Here is a 25340-nt window from a genome sequence, read left to right on the forward strand (position 1 = left end):
ACTGATCTGTGAATACCGAGTTGAAGTGCACAGCAGTTAATGCCATAATGATCACAACTCTGAAGGTGAATTGTGTTCTGCTTATAATTGGTACCCTGAGAGAAATATTTTAAATTTTCCTGGGCATTAGGCATGCATTCATCTTAGCGACCTGACAGAAATATTTTACCTCCTGATTCAAATGTAACTGAGATGATTTGTGGGGTATGATGGGAGGTAGCCAGCTGTACATGATCTATTCTGATCTCCTGTAGAAATAGCCACAAAAACCAAAAAAAGGATGTGAAATCATAGCAGTGCTACAAATCACGTGTGGCAATCAAAGCTCCTCCTATATCTGGGAGGGATTTTGCTTAAGCTTATAGCAGTTGAATAGACTGAGAGGTATTCAGTGACTAACTAGTGTCTAAACTCTTAAACTGTTAACCTGACTAAGGAAGAAATGGGAGGATATTTCTAGGAACCATAGACTGTTACAACCCCCACATCAGAAATGTGAGCCCTAGGCTGCTGGCCAGCAAGGCTGTTATTCACTTTCCTATTCCATGGTAAATGGCTTCCCAAGGCAGTGAAGCTGCCTCTTATTTCCCACACCTTCTCAGTCTATACCCATTAAAGAGTACACAACTCCCAAGACTGCAATACAGCCTTCACAATAGGGGACAGGCAATGGGATTTGAAGCTACTTAGAAGAAAGGGCTGGAAGAACACGGAGAATAGTATACCCTGGAGATTAAATACAGCCTCTGATGTTCAGCTCTAGCAAGACAAGAATTCACAGGTTGCTTACATTATCCAGAAAAGGCATCTGGCTCTGCCACAGAGCCCACCAATAGGAGCAGGTAAAAATCTTTGCTCAATCTAAAAGCACATTGCATTTGAATAAAGTCATAGCACAGAGGGAACATTTTTGAAGGATCACTTACCATTATAGGATCTGCAGGTGAATACTGGTAACACACTGGTGGTTTACAAATACGGATTTAGAGTCAAAGGATCCCGTAAGTTGCCAAACAAGCAGGATGCAAACATCCATGCCTGTTATTATCACAACATACACACATGTGCACACACACTTAAACAGCAAAAATAACTAAGAACTTGATAGGAAATTAATTAAAATGGTCAAAATGTTGTCTCTGGGTGGTGTTACATGTTTTTGTAATTAAAAAACATATCTTGTATTTTTAAAAATACTTTACCATTAGCATGTTTTATTGCCCTAATTGGAAAAATATAATATATACATATTTAAAATGTTAATTCAACTTTTGCTCTATTGTTGATTTTTATAAGTCTTTATGTAACTTTTAGCACCAATAAGAAACAAAGTAATACAACTCCTTTTAAATTTTGTTTGACTAAGGTTAACTTTTCTTTATATTTTTTTTTAATAAAACAGTAAAACTTTTCAAGTATACAATGTAAAACTACATAACCTATACTTTACAGTATCATTAAATAAGGTTTTTATGAATGAAGTTAAACAAATCATCCATAAAATAATCTTTTCCTTCAAAATGTATCATAGACCTAATTTCTGATTGAGTAAATGCAAAAAAAATACTATAAAATTACTAAGAAATAGAAGTCAGTTTTATAATAAAATATATTACTGGGAGAACAGGATTCACACACACAGTACAATATATATAATATAGATTACTAATAAGGACCTACTGTATAGCACAATGAATTCTACTCAGTACTTGGAAAAGAATCTGAAAAACAGTAGATGTATGGATATGTATAACAGATTCACTTTGCTGTACACCTGAAATTATCGTCATTGTAAATTGTACCCCAATAAAAATTAAAAATAAATATCAAAAATTAATTTTAAAGATATTAATAAAATGTCTCATAACTTCCAATGGAAAATATAGGGATGAAAATGGTAAAGATGTGAAAAATCAAAGGGCAAAGAGGAAAATTTAACATTTCACTAAACAATAGTATTCATCCCATTAGATTTTTATACCAGTTTCAATATCAAATTAGCATTACTATGGTGCTTTTCTTGTCAGTTGGTTAAAATTACAAACAACAAAATTTTTGTTGTTTGTTAAAAGGAAAATAGATCAAAGTCATAAATATGACCCTCCTAAATTTGGTCAGAATTTCATTGAACATGTCTCAATATACCTAACAATTAAAGATATAACACTTAAAAAGAAGTTGTCACCTTTTGGAATTTATATTAAAATGTTCTTCAGAACTAGTGACTCAGGAATTAATCAGTTGGAATACCAGGATTAAAAGTTTAAGCATTTGATATTAACTAAAAAAATGAAACACTGACACTGAAACCCAGAAAGATAATTTCCAAGTCACTCTAAGAAATATAATATTTTACCTAGCTGGTAAAAATACCTGTAGTTCTTTAGAAACTATGACTATGAGTACAGTAAGTTAAAGACAGTAGCTCTTGGGATCAAAACAATAATCTATACTGAACTTTCTTTTTTACCTTCAGTTTTAACCCTTAATGATAAGTGGTTAGGCAGCCAATATCATATACGTAGTAGTCTGCATCAAAGTATAATTCTTAGATGACTGAAGGACAAAAAGAAAAAAGAGATGAACTTCAAAGAAGTAAAGATATTCATTAGGGTAATGGCTACCTTTCTCAGAAATCTTGCAGGAATAGTCAACAAAAAGTTTTTTTTTTTTTGTATGTGGAGGAAAGTGGTTGGGCTAGGGAGGGATAATGAGTGGCCAATTAAGAGTTAAAGGTACCATGGCGTAGAGATGATTCATTCTAACCCTAGTTCAGGCTGTGACCTCAGAAAAGTAACTTTCTCACTCATAGATTCAGTCAATCCATCTGTAAAATCAAAAGGCTATGAGAAGATCTAATTCTTACAGTCTCTAATGTGCTATGAATCTCTGAATACAGAGAACACATCCAGCCTAGTCATACACATTATTTTCCCTTCCAACAACATTTGATTCATCTGCACAAATGGATAGTTGAGATGACCAGGAAGTAGAGGACAGGGGAGTTATACTGTGGCATCCTTTGCACTTGGAGAGTTTTCAGCTAATGGACTTCTACATAGTCTTCAATTTGGCAGTATTTGCCTCTCGGTTTGTGTGTACCCATTCTTTAGGCAGGGTTACTGACAAGGCAAACTTTCTTGCCTCTAATCATTGCCAAGTCTATGCCACAACCACTAACGCCAAAGAAGATGAGGTTGAATGGTTCTGTGAAGACCTACAAGATCTTCTAGGACTAATGCCAAAAGAAAGGAAAGAGATGTCCTTTTCATCATAGGCGACTGGAATGCAAAAGTAGGAAGTCAAGAGATACCTGGAAGAACAAGCAAGTTTGGCCTTGGATTTCAAAATGAAGCAGGGCAAAGATTCACAGAGTTGTGCCAAGAGAATGCACTGGTCATAGCAAACACCCTCTTCCAACAACACAAGAGATGACTGCGCACATGGACATCACCAGATGGTCAATATTGAAATCAGACTGATTATATTCTTTACAAAGATGGAGAAGTTCTATACACTCAGCAAAAACAAGATGGGGAGCTGACGGTGGTTTAGATCATGAAGTCCTTATTGCAAAATTCAGAATTAAATTGAAGAAAGTAGGGAAAACCACTAGGCTATTCAAGTATGACCTAATAAAATCCCTCATACAGTGCAGGTGAAAAATAGATTCAAGAGATTAGATCTTATAGATAGAGTGCCTGAAGAACTACGGATGGAAGTTCATAACATTGTATAAGAGGCGGTGATCAAAACATCCCCAAGAAGAAGAAATGAAACAAGGCAAAATGGTTGTCTAAGGAGGCCTTACCAAGAGCTGAAAAAGAAGAGAAACAAAAGAGAAAATGAAAGATATACCCAGCTGAATGCAGAGTTCCAAAGAATAGCAAGGAGAGATAAGAAAACCTTCTTAAGTGAACAATGTAACAAAATAGAGGAAAACAATAGAATGGGAAAGACTATAAATCTCTTTAAGAAAATTAGAGATATCAAGGGAGCATTTCATGAAAAAAAAATGGGTACAATAAAGGACAGAAATGGTATGGACCCAACGGAAGCAGGAGATATTAAGAAGAGGTGGCAAGAATACATAGAACTGTACATAAAAGGTCTTAATGACCTGGATAACCAAAATGGTGTGATCACTCATCTAGAGCCAGACATCTTTGAGTGTGAAGTCAAATGGGCCTTAGGAAGGATTACTAAGAACAAGGCTAGTGAAAGTGATGGGATTCCAGCTGAGTCATTTCAAATCCTAAATGATGATGCTGTTAAAGTGTTGCACTCAATATGCCAGCCAATTTGGAAAATTAAGCAATAGCCACAGGACTTGAAAAGGTCAGTTTTCATTCCAATCTCAAAGACAGCAATGCAAAAGAACATTCAAACTACTGCACAATTGTTCTCATTTCACATGTTAGCAAGGTAATGCTCAAAATCCTCCAAGCTAGGCTTCAACAGTATGTAAACTGAGAATGTCCAGATGTACAGTTTGAATTAAGAAAAGACAGAGGAACCAGAGATCAAATTGCCACCATCTCTTGGATCATAGAAAAAAGACGGGAACTCCAGAAATAAAAACATCTACTTTACTGACTACACTAAAGCCCTTTGACTGTGTGGATCATAACAAACTGTGGAAAATTATCCAAAAGATGGGAATACCAGATCACCTTACTTCACTCCTGAGAAATCTGTATGCAGGTTAGGAAGCAACAGTTAGAACTGCATATGGAACAAAGGATTGGTTCAAAACTTGGAGAGGAATAGGTTAAGGCTGTATATTGTCACCCTGCTTATTTAACTTACATGCAGAGTACATCATGCAAAATGCCAGGCTGGATGAAGCACAACCTGGAGTCAAGATTTCTGGGAGAAATATCAATAATCTCAGATATGCAGATAACATCACCCTAATGCCTGAAAGCAAAAAGTAACTAAAGAGCCTCTTGATAAAGGTGAAAGAGGAGAGTGAAAAAGCTGGCTTTAAATTTGACATTCAGAAAACTAAGAACATGGCATCAGGTCCTATCACTTCATGGCAAATAGATGGGGGAAAATGGAAACAGGGATAGACTTTATTTTCTTGGGTTCCAAAATCACTGCAGATGGTGACTGTAGCCATGAAATAAAAAGACGCTCCTTAGAAGAAAAGCTATGACCAACCTAGACAGCATATTAAAAAGCAGAGGTATTACTTTGCCTACAAAGGTCCCTTTTGTCAAAGCCCTGGTTTTTCCAGTAGTCATGTATGGCTGTAAGAGTTGAACCATCAAGAAGACTGAGTGCCAAAGTTGATGCTTTTGAAATGTGGTGTTGGAGAAGATTCTTCAGAGTCCATTGGACAGCAAGGAAATCAAACCAGTCAACCCTAAAGGAAATCAGTCCTGAACATTCATTGGAAGGACTAAAGCTGAAGCTCCAATACTTTAGCCACCTGATTCGAAGAGCCAACTCAAGACCCTGATGCTGGGAATGACTGAAGGCAGGAGGAGAAGGAGACGACAGAGGATGAGATGGTTGGATGGTATCACTGACTCAATGGACATTAGTTTGAGCAAACTCAGGGAGATAGTGAAGGACAGGGAAGCCTGGTGTGCTGCAGGCTATGAGGTCCCAAAGAGTCAGACAACTGAGTGATGAAACAAGAACCACCATTGCCTTGAAAATCATTTCCCTTTAAGGCTGCCATCTAATACTACATAAATTATTCCCAGGGGGAGGAGGAAGAGCGGGAACAGGATTATAGGCATAATTAGCAATTTAAAAGGACAGTATATCTCTACAGCAAACCACTCCCTCAAATAGCCCATCTTCAAATAATATAGGTCAAAATTACTACCGAGTAATCTCTCAAAATGTTTAATATTTCCCCAGGAAGACATGATTTAGAAACAATGGACTAATAAGGCTAAAAAGACTTCACTGCTTTTGTAAGAAAATGGGTTTAGTGTCAAACCAATTTAACAAATGGAATTTCAATGCCATGGGGAAACTTAAAAGTTACAAACTCCAAAATGATGCTTAAATGCTTATAATGAGATAGTTACTGGTATTTTTTCAGTTGACACAACTATTACAACACTATCAACCATTCAAAATACTATTGAGAAAATACTAGGAAATTGTTGTTTAGTTGCTAAATCATGTGCAACCCTTTTGCACCTCTTGGATTTGCAACAGTTGGTTGCTGTTTCCTTCTCCAGGGGATCTTCCTGACCAGGGATTTCAAATAATAAATCTGGATTCAGCTCACTTGCTATTGTTTTGATGAAAATAAGACAATCATCTGACTCACCTGTCTTTTTATCAACAATTGTCCTTAATCACAGGCTTACTTGGTGACTCAGCAGTAAAGAATCTGCCTGTAATGCATGAGACCAGGGCTTGATCCCTGGTCCCAAAGATGCCCTGGAGGAGGAAATGGCAACCCGTTCCAGCATTCTTGCCTGGGAAATCCATAGACAGAGGAGCCTGGTGGGCTATAGTCCATAGGGTCTCAGAGTCAGACATGACTGAGCATGGACAAGTAGCATAGCATAGTCCCTAATCACACCCATCTTATGGTTTCAAAGAGTGGGAAAGGCTTTTGATAGAAAAGATTGAAAAATCAATTATGAAAATTAGAGCAGAATGATTGGAAAGAAGCACCAAAATGCAGTGGTTCTTAGAGTCTTAGAAGAGATTTCAGAGAAGCAATATAAGACAAAAGGAACAGACAAAAGACAGACAAAAGGAAGTGTGTATTAGTCACTTAGTCATGTCCCACTCTGTGACCCTATGGACTGTAGTCTGCCAGGCTCCCCTAGCCATGGAATTCCCCAAGGATGAATACTGGTGTGGATTGCCATTTCCTTCTCCGGGGGATTTTCCCAACCCAGGGATTGAATCCAAGTCTCCTGCATTGTAGGCAGATTCTTTACCATCTGAGCTACTAGGGAAGATGAAAGGAAAGACTACCTATATTCCTAATGTTAGAAATACACTGAAATACACTAAAATAATATTCATGGGCTCCCAGCTGGTGCTAGTGGTAAAGAACCTTCCTGTCAGTCCAGGAGATGTAAGAGATGTGGGTTTGATTCCTGGGTTGGGAAGATTCCCTGGAGGAGGGCATGGCAACCCACCCCGGTATTTTTGCCTGGAGAATCTCATAGATAGAGAAGCCTGGTTGGCTACAGTCCATAGGGTTGCAAAGAGTCAAGACACAACTGAAGCAACTTAGCATGCACATAAAATAATACCTATCACATTTGCTCTTAAAAAATTCGGACTAGCATGCATTTCAATGATTTTATTCATCGTTACCAGTAATGAGGAGCTCAAACCTTTAAAGATCACTTCTCCTTTGGCCAAAAGCATCATAGCTTTTCATAAATAGTATGGATTGCTTGAGCTCAATTATGGACAGCTTGAGTACCAGGCCGGTGGGGAGGGACAGGAAAGTATGAAATGCATACAGTTTAGAGGAATGATGGAAGTTGAAGAGTAAGTAAGGATGACAGCCTCATGCTGCCTGCCTCTCAGCTTTATCCGAAACCTTTCCTCATCTGTGCCTGGAATGGTCTCTCCATGTGTACACACTTACAGCTCACAATCATGCCTTCATTATACTGTCTTATTATTAGGTAATTTATTCTTCCTCTTCTTCCTCACTGGGGATGAAGTGATATTCCATATTTCCACCGTCCTGTACAAGTCTTTGTACTTAGATGCTCAGACAGTGTCTATCACATAAATGAATTACATCTTCTGAAAAGTGGCTTCATGAGAAGCTGGAGCTTAACTTCTTGCTTGCTGATATATTCTCAGTGCCTATAAAACTTTTGGCATATAACAGGCACTCAATAAATATTTTTTAAAGGAATCAATGATTCAATTAAGCAGCACTCTCTTTAGAAAGCAGGCTCATAGCTCAAACAGCTATAATGACTAGTAACTTTAAAGTAAAGTGTATCTCAACAGCTCTGGTCCAAATATGAATTAGATTAGGATGACCAGCACCAAAGTACAGGTTGTTTGTTAAACATACTAAGGTTAAAAAAACAACCTAGTGCTTTTCTCTTATCGGTATTATAGAGGCATGACTATAATCTAATAGAATCTAAAATTCTGGGAGACATCACGGGCTTCATTTTAAAATAAATGAAAGGCTCAAATTAAACACTCAGTTAAAATGTATTTGTTGGACAAAAATCACCTCTAGATGACAATTTATTCCTTAATGCTTGACATGAAATTCTCCTAATTGTGTTCTGGGGTGAACAGTTGGTTGGTCTGCCAGAACATTATTAAAAACATATGTTTGAATAAATAGATGAAAAAAAAATTCTAAAACTCCCCAAATGATGAAAACAGGTTTTATGCCTAGCCTCATGCTAAACATGTGGAATAGCGTGCTCCTTTGAAAAAGGGAACAGACTCTCATTCTTACTGTCACAAATTGGAAAATTGCTTTTATGTTAGATGGATGGCTGCATTTACCCTGTGGGAACAAATCCTCCAGGTCCTTGATCAATCACTTGTCCCAGCAGGAAAACTGTAATCCCTTTCCTCCCTCTCATGAACGCTCCAAAACAAAAGATAGACTTTTTTTGCAACAAATAGGTCTAATACACTGTGTCCTCATAGCTAATGTTCTGCGGTAAAAGGAAAGAGCATTTACAGTAAGCAGGAGGTACCTTGGAGGAATGGAAAATTCGGTATTAATGTTCAGGTTATTTACCAGCAAAATAGATTCAGGCTCCTTATTATGGTGAGAAATATGTAAGACGAAAATTTAATAATGTATAACCAGACTCTCTGACTTAATACATACTTCCTCTTTATTTATTTGTGCTCCAAATCCATCTTCAAAGAAATGGGAGTATGCTTGAAAGAAACCAAACAATCTCTAATAAAACAGTTAGATTACGAAGTTACCTGGGGATCTGACTAAACACAGAGGGGCTTTAAATAGCAAGAGAAATTGTGATTTGATTTTTTCTGAGCCAGTGGTGTCTAGGGAAGTACAGAGAATTAAGCAGTTTTATCCTTTCAAAACTGTATAAGTATCCTTACTATATAGAGAGGTCATATGTTTTTTCCTTGAAGCTGAATTTCTTAATTTTGTGTTTTTAAAAATAAGAGGGCATTTTATATTAACATATGGAATCTAGAAAGATGGTACTGATGATTTCGTATGCATGAGTTAATACACAATATTTGGCTTTCTCTTTGTGACTTACTTCACTGTGTATAATAGGCTCTAGGTACATCTACCTCATTAGAGCTGACTCAAATGTGTTCGTTTTTTTTTTTTTTTTTTTTAATATCTGAGTAATATGAGGACATTTTAAAGAGATGGCTCCCAAGTACATGAAAAAGTTGGTCCTGGCTTGAAAAACTGGCAAGAGGCTTTACATTTTTTTTATATCTTAAAGGGACAGAGGAAAAAAAAATATAGTAAGTTTTCTAAAATAAATGCTCTGAGGAAAGGGAAGGCAGTGGTCTCTGAGGTTAGACTTTTCAGATTCTGTAAGAGCCAAGATGAGGGGGACACCCCAGGCCTAGAGGCATAAAGAAGCCTGTCTAAAGTTTTGTTAAGCCGAGGGAAATGTCAAGGTCATCTTGGTCAATGTTAAAAGAAACATTTAATAAATGAAAATATCAATATCAAATCAAATATGTAACCATCAGTAGATATAATGTGCCACATTTTGTTACTGTCAAAGTTCATTTGTCAATTTCTCCCACAAAAAGCAGGTATTCTTTTCCTTTATGTTTATCTACCTACAGTTCAGTTCAGTTCAGTTGCTCAGTCATGTCTGACTCTTTGTGACTCCATGAATTGCAGCACGCCAGGCCTCCATGTCCATCACCAACTCCCGGAGTTCACTCAAACTCACATCCATCAAGTTGGTGATGCCATCCAGCCATCTCATCCTCTGTCATCCCCTTCTCCTCCTGCCCCCAATCCCTCCCAGCATCAGAGTCTTTTCCAACGATCTACTCTTCTCATGAGGTGGCCAAAGTACTGGAGTTTCAGCTTTAGCATCATTCCTTCCAAAGACATCCCAGGGCTGATCTCCTTTAGGATGGACTGGTTGGATCTCCTTGCAGTCCAGGGGACTCTCAAGAGTCTTCTCCAACACCACGGTTCAAAAGCATCAATTCTTTGGTGCTCAGCTTTCTTCACAGTCCAACTCTCACATCCATACATGACCACTGGAAAACTGTACCTTGACTAGACGGACCTTTGTTGGCAAAGTAATGTCTCTGCTTTTGAATATGTTATCTAGGTTGGTCATAACTTTCCTTCCAAGGAGTAAGTGTCTTTTAATTTCATGGCTGCAATCACCATCTGCAGTGATTTTGGAGCCCCAAAATATAAAGTCTGACACTGTTTCCACTGTTTCCCCATTTATTTCCCATGAAGTGATGGGACCAGATGCCATGATCTTCGTTTTCTGAATGTTGGGCTTTAAGCCAAAAGTTTCACTCTCTTATTTCATTTTCATCAAGAGGCTTTTTAGTTCCTCTTCAATTTCTGCCTTACTCTTGGTTTTTAGATGAGAAGTTAGCAATTGGTAAAGTCCACAGGCAAACCCAGCTGATGGCTTTTGTTTTTAAAATAGAGTTTTATTGGAGCACAGCCATGCCATTTTGTTTACTTAGTATCTGCACTGTTTCTGCACTAGGAATGCAAAATTTAGCAGCTGTCACAGATACTGTACGACACACAGAACTGAAAATATTTACTCTCTGGCCTTTCACACCCATACAAAAAAACTGCCAACGTCTGCTTCAGAGTATTTCCAATGTAAGCAGAGACTTTGTCACACTGTCTTTTAAATATGATAAGATCCAAACTGACCTGCAAGTCATTAGATACCAAAAAGGCATTCAAAAATATTTTTATTGTTTACTTAAAAAGGTAGTAGAAAAATAAAAGTGGTAAGTTGAAGGATGGATGATTCTTCTCCTTTAAACTATCATACATTTATGTTTTTTCTCTGTAGTAACATGATTGTGCTTCTCAGAATATCAGAAACACAGCAATGAAGAAATCAGCTCACAGAGATATATGGAATAAATTAAACTTGATACCTTTTTTTACTGGGATTCTTTCCAAAAGATTTTTCTATGTGTTTTTTTAAACATAGTTCTCTTGGCAGTGCAGTTCATTTACTTTAGACTATTAAATCATAGTTATATTTTAATTGAATTCAAATGTTACACTAGCTGCTCTGATGAGTTCTTATAGACAATGACATGGGCAGACTTCATTGTGGCTGTCCATTTTCAAAACAGGCTGCCTCAAAAGGAATAGCTCCTGGACACTGGACCAAGATGGTAGAGGAGCAGGACATGGTGCTCACCTTCTCCCACAAATACATTCAAAAAAAGTGAGAAAGGAATTGGGATGGGACCTGTGCCCCTCTGAAAGAGGGAAAGCTTCCACATCCTGCGAAGTCCCCTCAGTGGTGGAAAGACTAGCCAGGAGAGAAGGGGCATTTCAGAGCCTTTGAAGAGAGCAGAACTAGTTATGGAGAGCATAGTGGAGAGATACTTGCACAGATGGTAGATGTCACTGCCCTGCACTCCCCAGCCTGAGATGCTCATCTGCTAGGATGGGTGCAGGCTGGCTGCTGAGGCTTGAGTCTTGGCGGTCAGACCCTAGAAGAAGACAGGGATTGGTTGTGTGGAGACAGCCTGAAGGGGCTAGGGTATGGTGTACCACAACCAAGGGAGTGGCATGCCAGAAGAAGCCAGAGCCCACCAGACAGGCAAGGCACCATTGTTCCGAGGTGCACAAACATAGGAGCTTCCTTTTCTGGGTGAGCACTCTTAGGTGGCAGGGCACCACCTGCATGAGCTCCAGGGTCAAGCACAGCCACCACTGGCATTTCAGACTCCAGAGGCAGGTACTGGTGCTGGGTTCCAACCACTCTCTCCACCTTCCCAGGAGTACATGCAGTCCATGAACCTGCCCACCCTCTATCAATGGGATAATGGCCAGCACACACTGAAGAAAGAGACAGCAAGCATCCAAACCAAAACAGAACCCATGCCAAAACCAATTAAATCCATACAAGCGATACAGTAATCCTTCCACATATAAATTGTCATCCAAAACTACAGTAGATAATTGTTTCCCTTAAACTCACAGAGTAGGAGAAATATAAGCAAAATGAAGAAGTAGAAGAACCACTTCCAGTTAAAAGACCACGAGAATTCCTCTGAAGAGGCAAACAATGAAACAGACTTCTTCAACCTAATAGACACAGAGTTCAAAAAGCAAGTAATGAAAATACTGAAGGAATTAAGAAAGGTTATTGACAGAAATGCAGATTGCTATAAAAAAGTAACTAGAAACTATAAGGAGGAGCCAAGAAAAATTAGAAAATTCATTTGCCAAGATAAAAACTGAGCTAAAGGTAATGAATAGCAAAATGAATAATGCAGAAGAAAGAATAGTGATATGGAAGACAGAATAATGGAAATTAGTCAATCAAAGCAGAAGACAGAAAACCATATAAAAAATAAAATGAAAGCAGTTTAAGAAATCAGTGGGCTAATATAAAGCATGCCAATTTATACATAATAGGGATTCCAGAAGAAGAAAGAGAAAAAGGAAGTAAAAGGTATTTGAAGTAATTAAGGTTGAAAACTTCCCAACCTAAAGAAGGAAACAAATATCCAGGTATGGAAAGCATAGAAAGTCCTAAACAAAATTAACCCAAACAAAATTAACCCAAATAACCCTATATCAAACTATATTATAAGAAAAATGGCAAAGTTAAAGATGAAAAGAGTATTCTCAAGGCAGCAAGAGAAAAACAGAGTGTTAATTAACAAGGGAACCTCCTTGTTAATTACAAGGGAACCCCCATAAGACTATCAGCTGATTTCTCTACACAAACTCTGCAGGCTAGAAAGTGAAAGTGAAGTTGCTCAGTCGTATCCGACTCTTTGAGACCATATGGACTGTAGCCCACCAGGCTCCTGCATCCATGGGATTCTCCAGGCAAGAATACTGGAGTGGGTTGCCATTTCCCTCTCCAGGGAATCTTCCCAACCCAGGGATCGAACCCAGGTCTCCTGCATTACAGGCAGACGCTTTAACCTCTGAGCCACCAGGGAAGCAGGGATTGACAAAATATATTCAAAGTCTTGAACGGAAAAAAAATCTTCCACCTAGAATACTATACCCAGCACGATTATCATTTAGAATAGGAGAGAAAATAATTTCTCAGACGAGCAAAAACTAAGAGAATGCAGAAATACTATTAATAAACCTACCCTTAAAAGAAATACTGAAAAGTCTTCTCTATGTAGAAAATTAGCAAGAAGGTATAGGATGGAGGAATTTATAAATAGAAATTGAGTCACTTAAATTAGCCAATACCCAGATTTAAGGGAAAAAAAAAAAAAAAAGAAAACTATTGTGGAAACAAGGAACAGCAAAAGGATAAACATTAAGAAGTAAAAAAGAACATCAAAATCATAAAATGTGTAGAAGGAGAGAAATAAAATGAGAAAAAGTAGATTCTTTTTTCAGAAAGTGTAAATTCTTTTTTTTTTAGAATGTGAGCCTGCTACATGACTATCAGTCTAAACCAAACAGTTATAGGGAGGGGCTGCATGCTTGTGCTCCATTGCATTTGACTCTTTGCAACCCATGTACAGTAGCCCACCAGACTCCTCTGTCCATGGGATTTTTCAGGCAAGAATACTGGAGTGGGTTGTCACTTCCTTCCTTCCTGGGTCAGGAAGATCATGTCCCCTATGTCTCCTGCATTTGGCAGTGGAGTCTCTACCATAGTGCCACCTGGTAGCCCAGGAAAGGGTTTGAACTCATGTCTCCTGCAGATTCTTCACTGTCTGAGCCACCAAGGAAGCTACAGGAAGGGGTTAACATACTTATAAAATAGGGCAACAGATCAAAACTACACAAAAGATTCAAAAACCAAAAATAAAAGAACAAAAGCATAAAGTAAAAGGAAATCACCAAACTACAAAAAGAAAAAGAAACAGAAAAGAAATACAATCAACTGGAAATGGCAATAAATACAGATGTACCAATAATTATCTTAAATGTAAATGGACTGAAAGCTCCAATCAAAAGATACAAAGATATAGACTGGAGGAAAAAGAAAAGAAAATAACCGAGAGCATACAATATGCTACCTACAAGAGATGGACCTCAAGGCAAAGACATACATAGACTGAAAGTAAGAGGATGGAAAAAGATGTTTCATGCAAATAGAAATGACAAGAAAGCAGCCACTGCAACACTCATTTTAGACAAAATAGACTTTAAAACAAAGGCCATAAAAAAAGATAAAGGAGAACACTATATCGTGGATTAAAGGATCAATATAAGAAGATTTTACATTGTCAATATATTTACACCTAATATAGGAGGACTCAAATACATAAAACAAATACTAACTGACATAAAGGGAGAAACTGATGGAAATACAATAATAGTAGAAGACTTTTAACACCCCACTCACACCTATAGACAGATCTTCTAGGCAGAAAATCAATAAGGCAATGGAAATTTTAAGTGATACAACAGTTAGACTTGGCATTTTCAGGACATTACATCAAAAACAAAATAAAACAGAACATATACACTTTCCAACTGTACATAGAACATTCTCTAGGACTGACTGCATTACTAGGGCATAAAACTAACCTCAATAAATTTAAGAGTACAGACACTGTTTCAAGAATATTCTATGACCACAATAGCATGAAACTAAAAATCAACCATAGGAAAAGAAATGAGAAAAAAAAAAAAAAGATTATGTGGAGACTAAAACAAATAGGAAAAGGAGTACGTCAAGGGTGTATATTGTCACCCTGCTTATTTAACTTACGTGCAGAGTACATCATGAGAAACACTGGGCTGGAAGAAGCACAAGCTGGAATCAAGATTGCCAGGAGAAATATCAATAACCTCAGATATGCAGATGACACCACCCTTATGGCAGAAAGTGAAGAGGAACTAAAAAGCCTCTTGATGAAAGTGAAAGAGGAAAGTGAAAAAGTTGGCTTAAAGCTCAACATTCAGAAAACTAAGATCATGGCATCTGGTCCCATCACTTCATGGGAAATAGATGGAGAAACAGTGGAAACAGTATCAGACTTTATTTTTTTGGGCTCCAAAATCACTGCAGATGGTGACTGCAGCCACGAAATTAAAAGATGCTTACTCCTTGGAAGGAAAGTTATGACCAACCTAGATAGCATATTCGAAAGCAGAGACATTACTTTGCCAACAAAGGTCCGTCTAGTCAAGGCTACGGTTTTCCAGTGGTCATGTATGGATGTGAGAGTTGGACTGTGAAGAAAGCTGAGTGCTGGCGAATTGATGCTTTTGAACTGTGGTGTTGGAGAAGACTCTTGAGAGTCCCTTGGACTGCAAGGAGATCCAACCAGTCCATTCTAAAGGAGATCAGTCCTGGGTGTTCTTTGGAAGGAATGATGCTAAAACTGAAACTCCAATACTTTGGCCACCTGATGCGAAGAGTTGACTCACTGGAAAAGACTCTGATGCTGGGAGGGACTGGGGGCAGGAGGAGAAGGAGATGACAAAGGATGAGATGGCTGGATGGCATCACCGACTCGATGGACGTGAGTTTGAATGAACTCTGGGAGTTGGTGATGGACAGGGAGGCCTGGTGTCCTAGTGTGCTACGATTCATGGGGTCGAGCGAATGAACTGAACTGAACTGAACTGAATGTGCTGCTGAAAAACCAATGGGTCAATGAGGAAATAAAAGAGGAAATTAAAAAATACCTTGAGACAGATGACAATGAAAATTCAACCGTGCAAAATCCAGGATGCAGCAAAAGCAGAACTTACATGGAAGTCCATAGCAATAGAGGCCTTCCTCAAAAAAACAAGAAAAATCTCAAATAAACAACCTAACCTACCTACATACCACCTAAAAGAATTAGAAAAAGAAGAACAAATAAAACCTAAAGTCAGCAGAAGAAAGGAAATAATCAGGGAGGAAATAAATAAAATATAGAGATTAAAAAAAAAAAAGAAAAAAAATCAATAAAACCAAGAGCTGCTTCTTAGAGACAATAAACAAAATTAACAAACCTCTGGCCAGGCTCACCAGGAAGGCAAGAGAGAGAATCCAAATAAAGAAAGAAACAAAAAAGAAGAAAACTCAATCAATACTGAAGAAATACAAAATATCCTAAGAGAATACTATGAACAATTATATGCAAACAAATCTGACAACCTAGAAGAAATGGACAACTTTCAAGAAACATACAGCTCACCAAAACTGAACCAAAAGAAACAGATCATCTGAACAGACCAATCATTAAAAATAAAATAGAATCTGTAAAAACAAAAAAACTTTCTACAAACAAAAGTCCAGGACCAGATGGCTTATGAGAATTCTACCAAGTATACAAAGAACTTATACTGATCCTTCGAAACCTCTTACAAAATGTTGAAAAGGGAATACTCTCAAAGAATCCTATGAAGCCCCCCATCATGCTGATCCCAAAATCAGACAAAGATACCACCAAAAAATAAAATTCCAGGCCAATATCTCTGATGACTATATACATGAAAATTGTCAAAACAAAAACAAATCAGCAAACCAAATTCAACACACAAAAAAGATCATACACCATGACTATCCCAGGTTCACAAGAATGAGTCAACATGTACACATCAATGTAATATATCACATTAAAAAGCAAAAGTCAAAACCCACATGATCATCTCAATAGATACAGAAAAAAAAGTGACAAAATTCAGCATCCATTCATGATAAAAACTCTTACCAAAGTGGGTATAGAGGGAACATATCTCAACATAATAAAAGCCATTTATGACAAACCCACAGCCAATATAACACTCAATAGTGAAAAGTTGAAAACCTTCCTGCTAAAATCTGGAACAGGCCAAGGATACCCACACTCACCTCTTCTATTCAACATAATATTGAAAGCCCTAGTCACATATATCAGACAAGAAACATAAATAAAATGTAACCAGACTGCAAGGGAAGAGGTAAAATTGTCACTCTATTCAGATAACATGACACTATATACAGAAAACCCAAGGACTGCACATAACAACTACCAGATCTAATAAATGAATTCCAGAGTAGTACTACACAAGATAAACATTCAGAAATCAGTTGCACTTCTTTACACTAACAAGGAAATATGAGAAAGGGAATGTAAAAAAAAAGCCTTTGAAAATTGCACCCCAAAAAAAAAAATACCTAGGAATAAACATGACCATAGAGGTGAAAGACTTATAAGCTGAGAACATTAAAACATTATTAAAGGGGAAAAAAGAGGATTCAAAGAAATGGAAATATATCCCTTGCTCTTGGATTGAAAGAATTAATACTGTTAAAATGGCAATACCACCCAAAGCAATCTACAGATTAATGCCATCACTATCAAAATACCCATGATATTTTTCACAGAACTAGAATAAATTACTCAAAAATGTATATGGAAGTATGAGACCCAGAATTTCCAAAGCAATCCTAATTAAAAAATAAAAAAAAAGAAGGAGGCATAACTCTTCTAGACTTCAGACAGTGCTACTAAGCCACAGTAATCAAATCAAAACAGTTTGGTATTAGTACAAAAACAGGCATATGGATCAATGGGAAAAAAGCCCAGAAATAAATAAACCCACACATATGTTCAATTTATTTTCAACAAAGGACCAAAAAATATAAAATGGGAGAAAGACAGTCTCTACATCAAGTGGTGCTGGGGAAGTTGAACAGCTGCATGTAAATCAATGAAGTTAGAACACACCCTCCCACCATGCTCAAAAATAAACTCAAAATGCTTATAGGCAACAGAAGACATGACACCAAAAAACTCCTAGAAGAGAGCACATGCAAAACATTCTCTGTCATAAATTGTACCATGTTTTCTTGGGTCAGTCTCCCAAGGCAATAGCAATAAAAACAAAAATAAATGAATGGGACCTAATTAAACTTACAAGCTTTCATGCAGCAAAGGAGATCATACAAAAACATGAAAAGACAACCTACGGAATGGGAGAAAATATTTGCAAATGATGCAAGCAACAAGGGCTTAATCTACAAAATATACAACTGATACTGTACATAGCTCACACAACATAACAAAAAAGAAAACCCAATGGAAAAATGGGCAAAAGACCTTAATAGACATTTCTCCAAAGAAGACATACAAATAGCTATTAGGCACATGAAAAGATGCTCAAAATTACTAATTATTAGAGAAATGAAAATCGAAACTATAATGAAGTACCACTTCACACCATTCAGAATGGCCATCATTAAGATTTACAGATAACAAATGTTGGAGAGAACATGGAGAAAAGGGAATCCACCTACACTGTTGGTGGGCATATAAGTTGGTACAGTCACTATAAGAAACAGTATAGAGGTTCTTCAGAAAATTAAAGTTATAAATTACCATATGATCCAGCAGTTCTACACCCAGACATATACCCAGACAAAACTACAATTCACAAAGGATCCCTATGTTTATAGCAGTAATATTTACAATAGCTAAGACATGAAAACAACTTAAATGTCCATCAACAGAAGAATTGATAAAGAATATTTGGTACATATATACAATGGAATACTAAAAAAGAATGAAATAATGCCATTTGCAGCAACACAGATGCAACTAGAGATGATCATCCTAAGTGAAGGCACAAAGAAAAAGACAAATACCATATGATATCACTTACATTTTGAGTCTAAAATATGGCACACATGAACCTATCTACCAAACAGAAACACACTCTCATAGAGAACAGACTTGTAATTACCAAAGGAGAGATGGAGAGGGATGAGCTGGGAATTTGGGTTAGTAGAAATAAACTATTATAGTTAGAATGGATAAACAACAAGGTCCTACTGTGTAGCACAGGGAACTATATCCAATCTTTTTGGATAAACCATACTTGAAAAGAATATTTTTAAAATGTTTACATGTGTATTATTGATTGGATGAAAAAAAAAAAGCTTTGCCAGAGAGTAAAAATTAGCATAACATTGTAAATCAACTATACTTCAAATAAAAAAGAATTGAGTTCCCTATCACTGCAGGTGAGCAAACAAAGAGATGATGACAACCAGTAAGGGATGCAAAAAGAGTTTCCTGATTCAGAGAGAGATTCAACCGGTTGGCCCCTAAGTACTTTTCACGCCTAAAAATCTATAAGCTTTTGAAATTTAGCACTAGGACATTCTGTAAACTGAAAAAGCATACACTATCAGAAAGTTTTAAAAAATCATTCTTAGATGATGGTCTAGAAATATGACTGTTCATTAAATTCTATGAGCAATAAACCTTGAAGATTTAATATGAAAGAACAGTCCTTTTATATATGTATGTGAGTGTGTGTGTACAGACATATACATATACATACAGACTTATGCGCATGCTAAGTCACTTCAGTCATGTCTGACTCTTTGCAACCCAGTGGACTGAGCCCATCCAGGCCCTCTGTCCACAGAATTCTCCAGGCAAGAATACTGGAGCGGTTTCTGTGCCTTCCTCCAGGGGATCTTCCCGACCCAGGAAATGAACCCATGTCTCCTGCGACTCCTGCATTACGGGATATTTACTGAAGCCCTATGAATGCATATGTGTGTATATATATACACACACACACACACATATATACATATATATACACACATACATATACATACATATATATGTACATATATACACACACACATATATATATATATATACACATACATATATACGGAGAAGGCAATGGCACCCCACTCCAGTACTCTGGCCTGGAGAGTCCCATGGATGGAGGAGCCTGGTGGGCTGCAGTCCATGGGGTCGCTAGGAGTCGGACATGAGTGAGCAACTTCGCTTTCACTTTTGACTTTCATGCATTGGAGAAGGAAATGGCAACCCACTCCAGTGTTCTTGCCTGGAGAATCTCAGGGACGGGGGAGCCTGGTGGCTGCCGTCTATGGGGTCGCACAGAGTCGGACACAACTGAAGTGACTTAGCATACATATATATATCCTACATTATGGGATATTTACCGAAGCCCTACGTATACATATATATATATACACACACACATATATACATATATATACATATATACACATATATATACACACATACACACATATATATATATGTATACATAGGGCTTCGGTAAATATCCCATAATGCAGGAGTCACAGGAGACATGGGTTCATTTCCTGGATTGGGAAGATATTATATATGGTTTATATCTGAACAAAATGCACTTATAAACTCAGACTAGGTTTCAAAAGATTAACTCTAGACAAGCAATAATTCAATTTTAAATTGTTACTGAAACACATTAAAGGATGTGTGCCTGTATGGATCACTTTTAAAGGACCTTATTTACTGTAGTGTTTGGGTTAACAAAATTAGCAGAAATAAAATAAATATAGGGAAGAAGGATACAGTCTAAAGTTAGGGTTAAGACACCATAATGACTCTAGAAGTGTTTGTGATGTTAAACAGCTTTGTAACCTCGGACAACACATTTTAATCATCAGGCTCTAGTTTTCTCAAATATCAAATAAGGCTATGGTTCTCAAACTTTAGAGTACATGAGAACCACTTGGTGGGCATATTAAAATCTTCAGAGTTTCTGATTCAGAAGATATGAAGTAGGGTAGAAAATTTACATTTCTAAGTTCCCAGATGCTGCTAATTTAGTCAAGGAACAGCACATGGGAAGCTGCTAATTTAGTCAAGGAACAGCACATGGGAATGGAATAAGAATTGAGAAGATGATGGTAGTTACCAATCCTTAATACTTCATAGCTGCAACAGAGAGGGTAGCCAGCATCTAATAAACTACATCCAAACTGTAATTATCTATAAAATTAAAAATTCATTTGATTTGAAGAAAGAGTTCCCCTTTGGATTTCAACAGAGATTTTTGAACATGCAAAGATTCTGTAGTACTTACGTCATAGCTTGATAAATGGATTCAATCCCATAACGCATGGCAAATTCATCGACTATTTCTTGAGAGGCGTCATCAAAGAAAACTTTCCAGGCTTCATCCCCTTTGACCTCTGGGATTTTCACTCCACCATTAGCTTTCACTTCAGTCAAGTAATGGAACAAATTCTAAAAGTAAGTGTTTTTCAAATGTTCAGTTTCCTCAAACTAGGCCTGACATATTTAACTGTAACTTTCAGTAAATTATATTATAATTGCATCTAATGTTTCATCAGAATCTATAAACAATAGCAGTATCTCAAATTTTCATTTTACTGAATCTCATTTTAATGCAAATTCTGATTTTATTTCAGTCTAGGTCTATACAGAACCAATGATTTAAATGTTTCAGATATAGTGTATCATTTTAGAAGGAAGTAAATGGTTTTGCCAGTAAATATTTCTACATGCTAGCACAGATTTTGCATTCATAGGCTGTGAGTAAATTAAAAAGCTCTGGATGAATAATGTGTTTTGACTATGTTAATACAAAATCTAGATATGCAAATAAAACTAAAGCACTTCGGCTGCAAAACGGTACAAGTCATGACAATGAATTCAGGCTGAAAATAAATATTTTTACAATTTTGTAATGAAAAAAAATTACTACATACAATTCCTTTTTGCTTCTAAGTAGTTTAGCAACTGCTGCAGCATGGGTTATTTAAGGACCCTTTCTGAACTGGATTTCAGTTCTTTTGGGTTCTTGGACCCACAGAAAAGACTCTGAAAAGCAAAGCATGATGCTATTCCTGTCATTCCAAATCTCTGCCCACATTTTATGGCCAGAGTTGGCTCCCTATCCTGCCAGTTCAAGAGATTTATTGCTATTGGTCTAAAAACTGAACCACTTTTCTTTTTTTTCATAATTTTATTTTTAATTAAAGGATGTTTACTTTACAACATCGTGTTGCTTTCTGTCATACATCAAATGAATCAGCCATAGGTATATAAATATCCCCTCCCTCTTGAGCTTCCCTCCACCGCCCACCCCATCCCACTCCCCTAGGTTGTCACAGAGCACTGCATTTGGTGAACAACCTTCCTTAATGGATTATCACTGGTTAGTCTGTACTCAGGAGATTAAGTCTTGGTTCTATCTCTAATTACTGTGCAATGTGTAAATGGCTTAAAAACTGTTCCTTGTTTCCTTCTTTAGTGAAAGGGAGATGCAAATAATTACATATACATTTTCATAGATATACTTAGGAAAAATCATGTGCAAACAGCAATGATTCTCCCAACTATCTGTTTCTTAGGAAGGTACTTTGTCCGTACCTCTTTGAACAGGGGGAAAGGTATAGTCCTCAGCTTCACCACATATTTTTTGATACATGGGATGTGTCGTTTGCATCATGGAAAAGCTCTGGTGACATGTCAAACTAGGCTTTCAGTTGCAAAGCATCCGGTAGAAGCCCAAGATTACTTGTCTGTGCATGGACACTGAGGCACAAAAGGGAAGTCGTGCATCTGCCCTTTTGATTCAGTCTGAGTGGTCTCTACTTCTTTCTAAGCCAACCAAGCTCCTCTTTTTGCGTAGTATATTCTCTACTATTCATGGGTGCAAACCTACATTCTGATACTTGCTACCCAGATATGTTTCTGGAAAAGGTAGTTAAAATGGAGGAGGGTTCAGAATGTATGAAGTCCTCTGTTATACTCAGAAAGAGAGAGACAAATTTACTGTTAATTACATTGGCTCCCCAAAGACATTTCTACAACATCAAATTTTTCATATTTAATAGACAATAGTCCTAATTAAATCTTCAACAAAACCTGAGCACTAACTCAGAGTTCTCAAAAATTAGCATGATTTGGATCTTCTCCTCCATTATTAAAGTATTGATACTATAGATTTAATGTTTCCAAAATATCATGACTTATTTCTTCAATGAATGCTTTCTAACAGTCTTCTTCCTCCCTGAAAGGATGATAATTTGCTCTACTTGTTCATTATCGTCTCATTGCCTTGTTTATTAAAACTTGCCTCATATGCTTGTTCTAAACCTCAGTCTAAGACAACCAGCCCTCTCCTCAGGGGGCAATATAAAGGCTATGTGATACCCTAACACATCACTTGCTATTGTAAAGAATAAGAACTTAAGGGACAATTTCACAAACCTAATTCAATTCTATTTTTAAAACAAATATTTTGTTGCATTATCTCTAATCAATGCAATTTTTTCTAGGTCTTATTATTAATATAATTCAAGTTACTTACCTCATGTAGACATGTATATTGTATATGATATGGAGCAACTTTCTCCTCTCCTTTTATTTCCACATTAATTTTCAGTCGAATGGCCCCAGACACAGCTGATTTATCTGTCCGTTTCTCTGATAAAGCAGAAAGTAATTGGTCAGTAACTTTTGACAATATCATTTTTCTTATACAAGATCTCAAAAGCTTAAAAAAAGGCTTATATTGCTAAAAGTCATTTTTTAAGATCAGGTTTGATTAACAATAATGATTCTGCTAAATACAATTTAAAGTAATGCACCTATATGTCATTGAGATTGTCAAAATGTGGTATCAAATAAAAAAGCTTAATCAGACGATTCTACCATTCTGATACAAATTTCCATGTACTAGATCAGTTAAGATGATAAAAATTAATTATTTGGGCAATTAAAAGCAAAATAACTAAAAGATAAAATTAATCAGGAGAGTACTTTATCAAAAAGTCCCATTCTTTCTGTCCTTGAAAAAAATGAGTCAAAGCTCTAACAAAAACATCCGTTAATAGTTTTCTGTCAGTGATTCATGAAGACCTATGGTCTACAACCTGTGTTTACTTATGAGTGTTAGATTCCTTCTTTGTTTGAATGGAGTCAATATGTAGTCAATTCAAATAATGTGTGTGTAATATATGTGTATATAGGCATCTAATATGAACTTAGGGATAGCTTTGGGAGAAAGATAAACATAGCCACAAAATTTCTAGGGGGAATGTAGGTAGGGGACCTAAGACTGATCCCTGCTTCCCTGATGAAACACATGAAGAAGCAAGCTGATCCATCTGAAAATCCAAAGATGAAAAGGGAGAGCCACACCAAGTCAGCAGTGAAGACTTCTTTAATTGCCCCTCTTTCTAAGCATTACTATATTTCTAGCCAAATAAGATACAGTTAAATCATGAAGTCTACTTTCCTCTTGTGGAATGTCTGCTGATTCTTCATGGTTAACAGTTAATAGTCACTGTGTTGCTGAGAGTCTTCTCTTAATGCTGGGATTATGAGAGTTTCTCCTACTGGCTAGGAGAGAGTTGATTCTCAACAAATGCTTAAGTTGTCTGCTGCAGCCAAGAGAAAGTCAGGTCTTCAGACCTCTTTGTCACAGACCTTTCCCCAGGACCACAGGGAACATTTTAAGTACCATCATCACAATGGATTCATGGGACATAGGCTCTGCTTGGATACCCAGAACTTTTGGCTGACTCCTTCTCTGCATGGTGAAATGAATTCTGAGTGCTGAGGAAGGAGTAACACTGTACAAATAATGAAAATAAGTTCCTAATGGGGATTGAACCCATTGTGGATTTTATACAAAGCTAAAACCTGTTTTCCCTCTAAAGGTTAAGCATCAGTAATGACTGCACAAAAGTGTGAAATGAGGATGAGCAGGCACAGGCATCCATGGTGGGCTGCACTGTATTTTTCTCTCCATACACTGAAGGACACTTTCTGCAGTAGAGCTGGGTGGCTGATTTTATTAGAAGCATACTCAAATTCTTTTGCAAACTGACTATACCCTTGTACATTTTGTCAAAAGAATAATTTGAGAATTTCTCTTCTGAATTGCAACTCAATTCAACAACATGCTAATTTATCACAGGAAAACAAAAGTGTATGTATAGTCAATTAAATTGCTCTTTAATTAAAACACAACTTGTGAGAATTGTGCAGTTAATGGTCTGAAATCTACCCTTTCCTAACATCTCTTGTCTTCACGTATAAAGTTATTTAATAGTATAAACAAGATATAGGGGGCTTATCATTATAAGTGAAGCAAAAACTCTATGCCAATAATGGAGAAGCATTAGTTTTAAGGGAGATTTCTTCAAAATAAAATATTTTTGATAATGTGGTTTTAGTCTAGTTTGAATCATTTGTGTTCAGTTATATATCTCTCCTTAATTCAGATGGCCATTAATTCCGTAACCTCATTCCTTTACTTTGCAAAATGCTGTATTATCTGAAGTACGCAGGTTCTAAAAAGTGAAAAGCACTCTTTAATTTTCTAAAATAAGTAGGTATCCTAAAATCAAACATTTCATAATCTTGGAAGTATGTAAACTTTTCTTAGATTCACCACCATATCTTAAAAA

At 36.8% G+C, this 25340-nt stretch overlaps 1 protein-coding gene across 2 annotated transcripts in view; it reads right to left on the reverse strand.

The window, feature by feature from the left end:
• Window positions 1–25340, reverse strand: part of UNC13C (unc-13 homolog C) — a 706036-nt gene that overhangs the window by 308363 nt on the left and 372333 nt on the right. For both annotated transcript variants that reach the window (XM_027553963.1, XM_027553962.1), the window contains 2 exons: window positions 23234–23349; window positions 20978–21141 (listed from right to left, as the gene is read on the reverse strand). In XM_027553963.1, the coding sequence (XP_027409764.1) occupies window positions 20978–21141; window positions 23234–23349 (280 nt within the window). The remainder of the gene's footprint in view (window positions 1–20977; window positions 21142–23233; window positions 23350–25340) is intronic.

This window comes from Bos indicus x Bos taurus, chromosome 10 (genome assembly GCF_003369695.1).
Source record: "Bos indicus x Bos taurus breed Angus x Brahman F1 hybrid chromosome 10, Bos_hybrid_MaternalHap_v2.0, whole genome shotgun sequence".
NCBI lineage: Eukaryota > Metazoa > Chordata > Mammalia > Artiodactyla > Bovidae > Bos > Bos indicus x Bos taurus.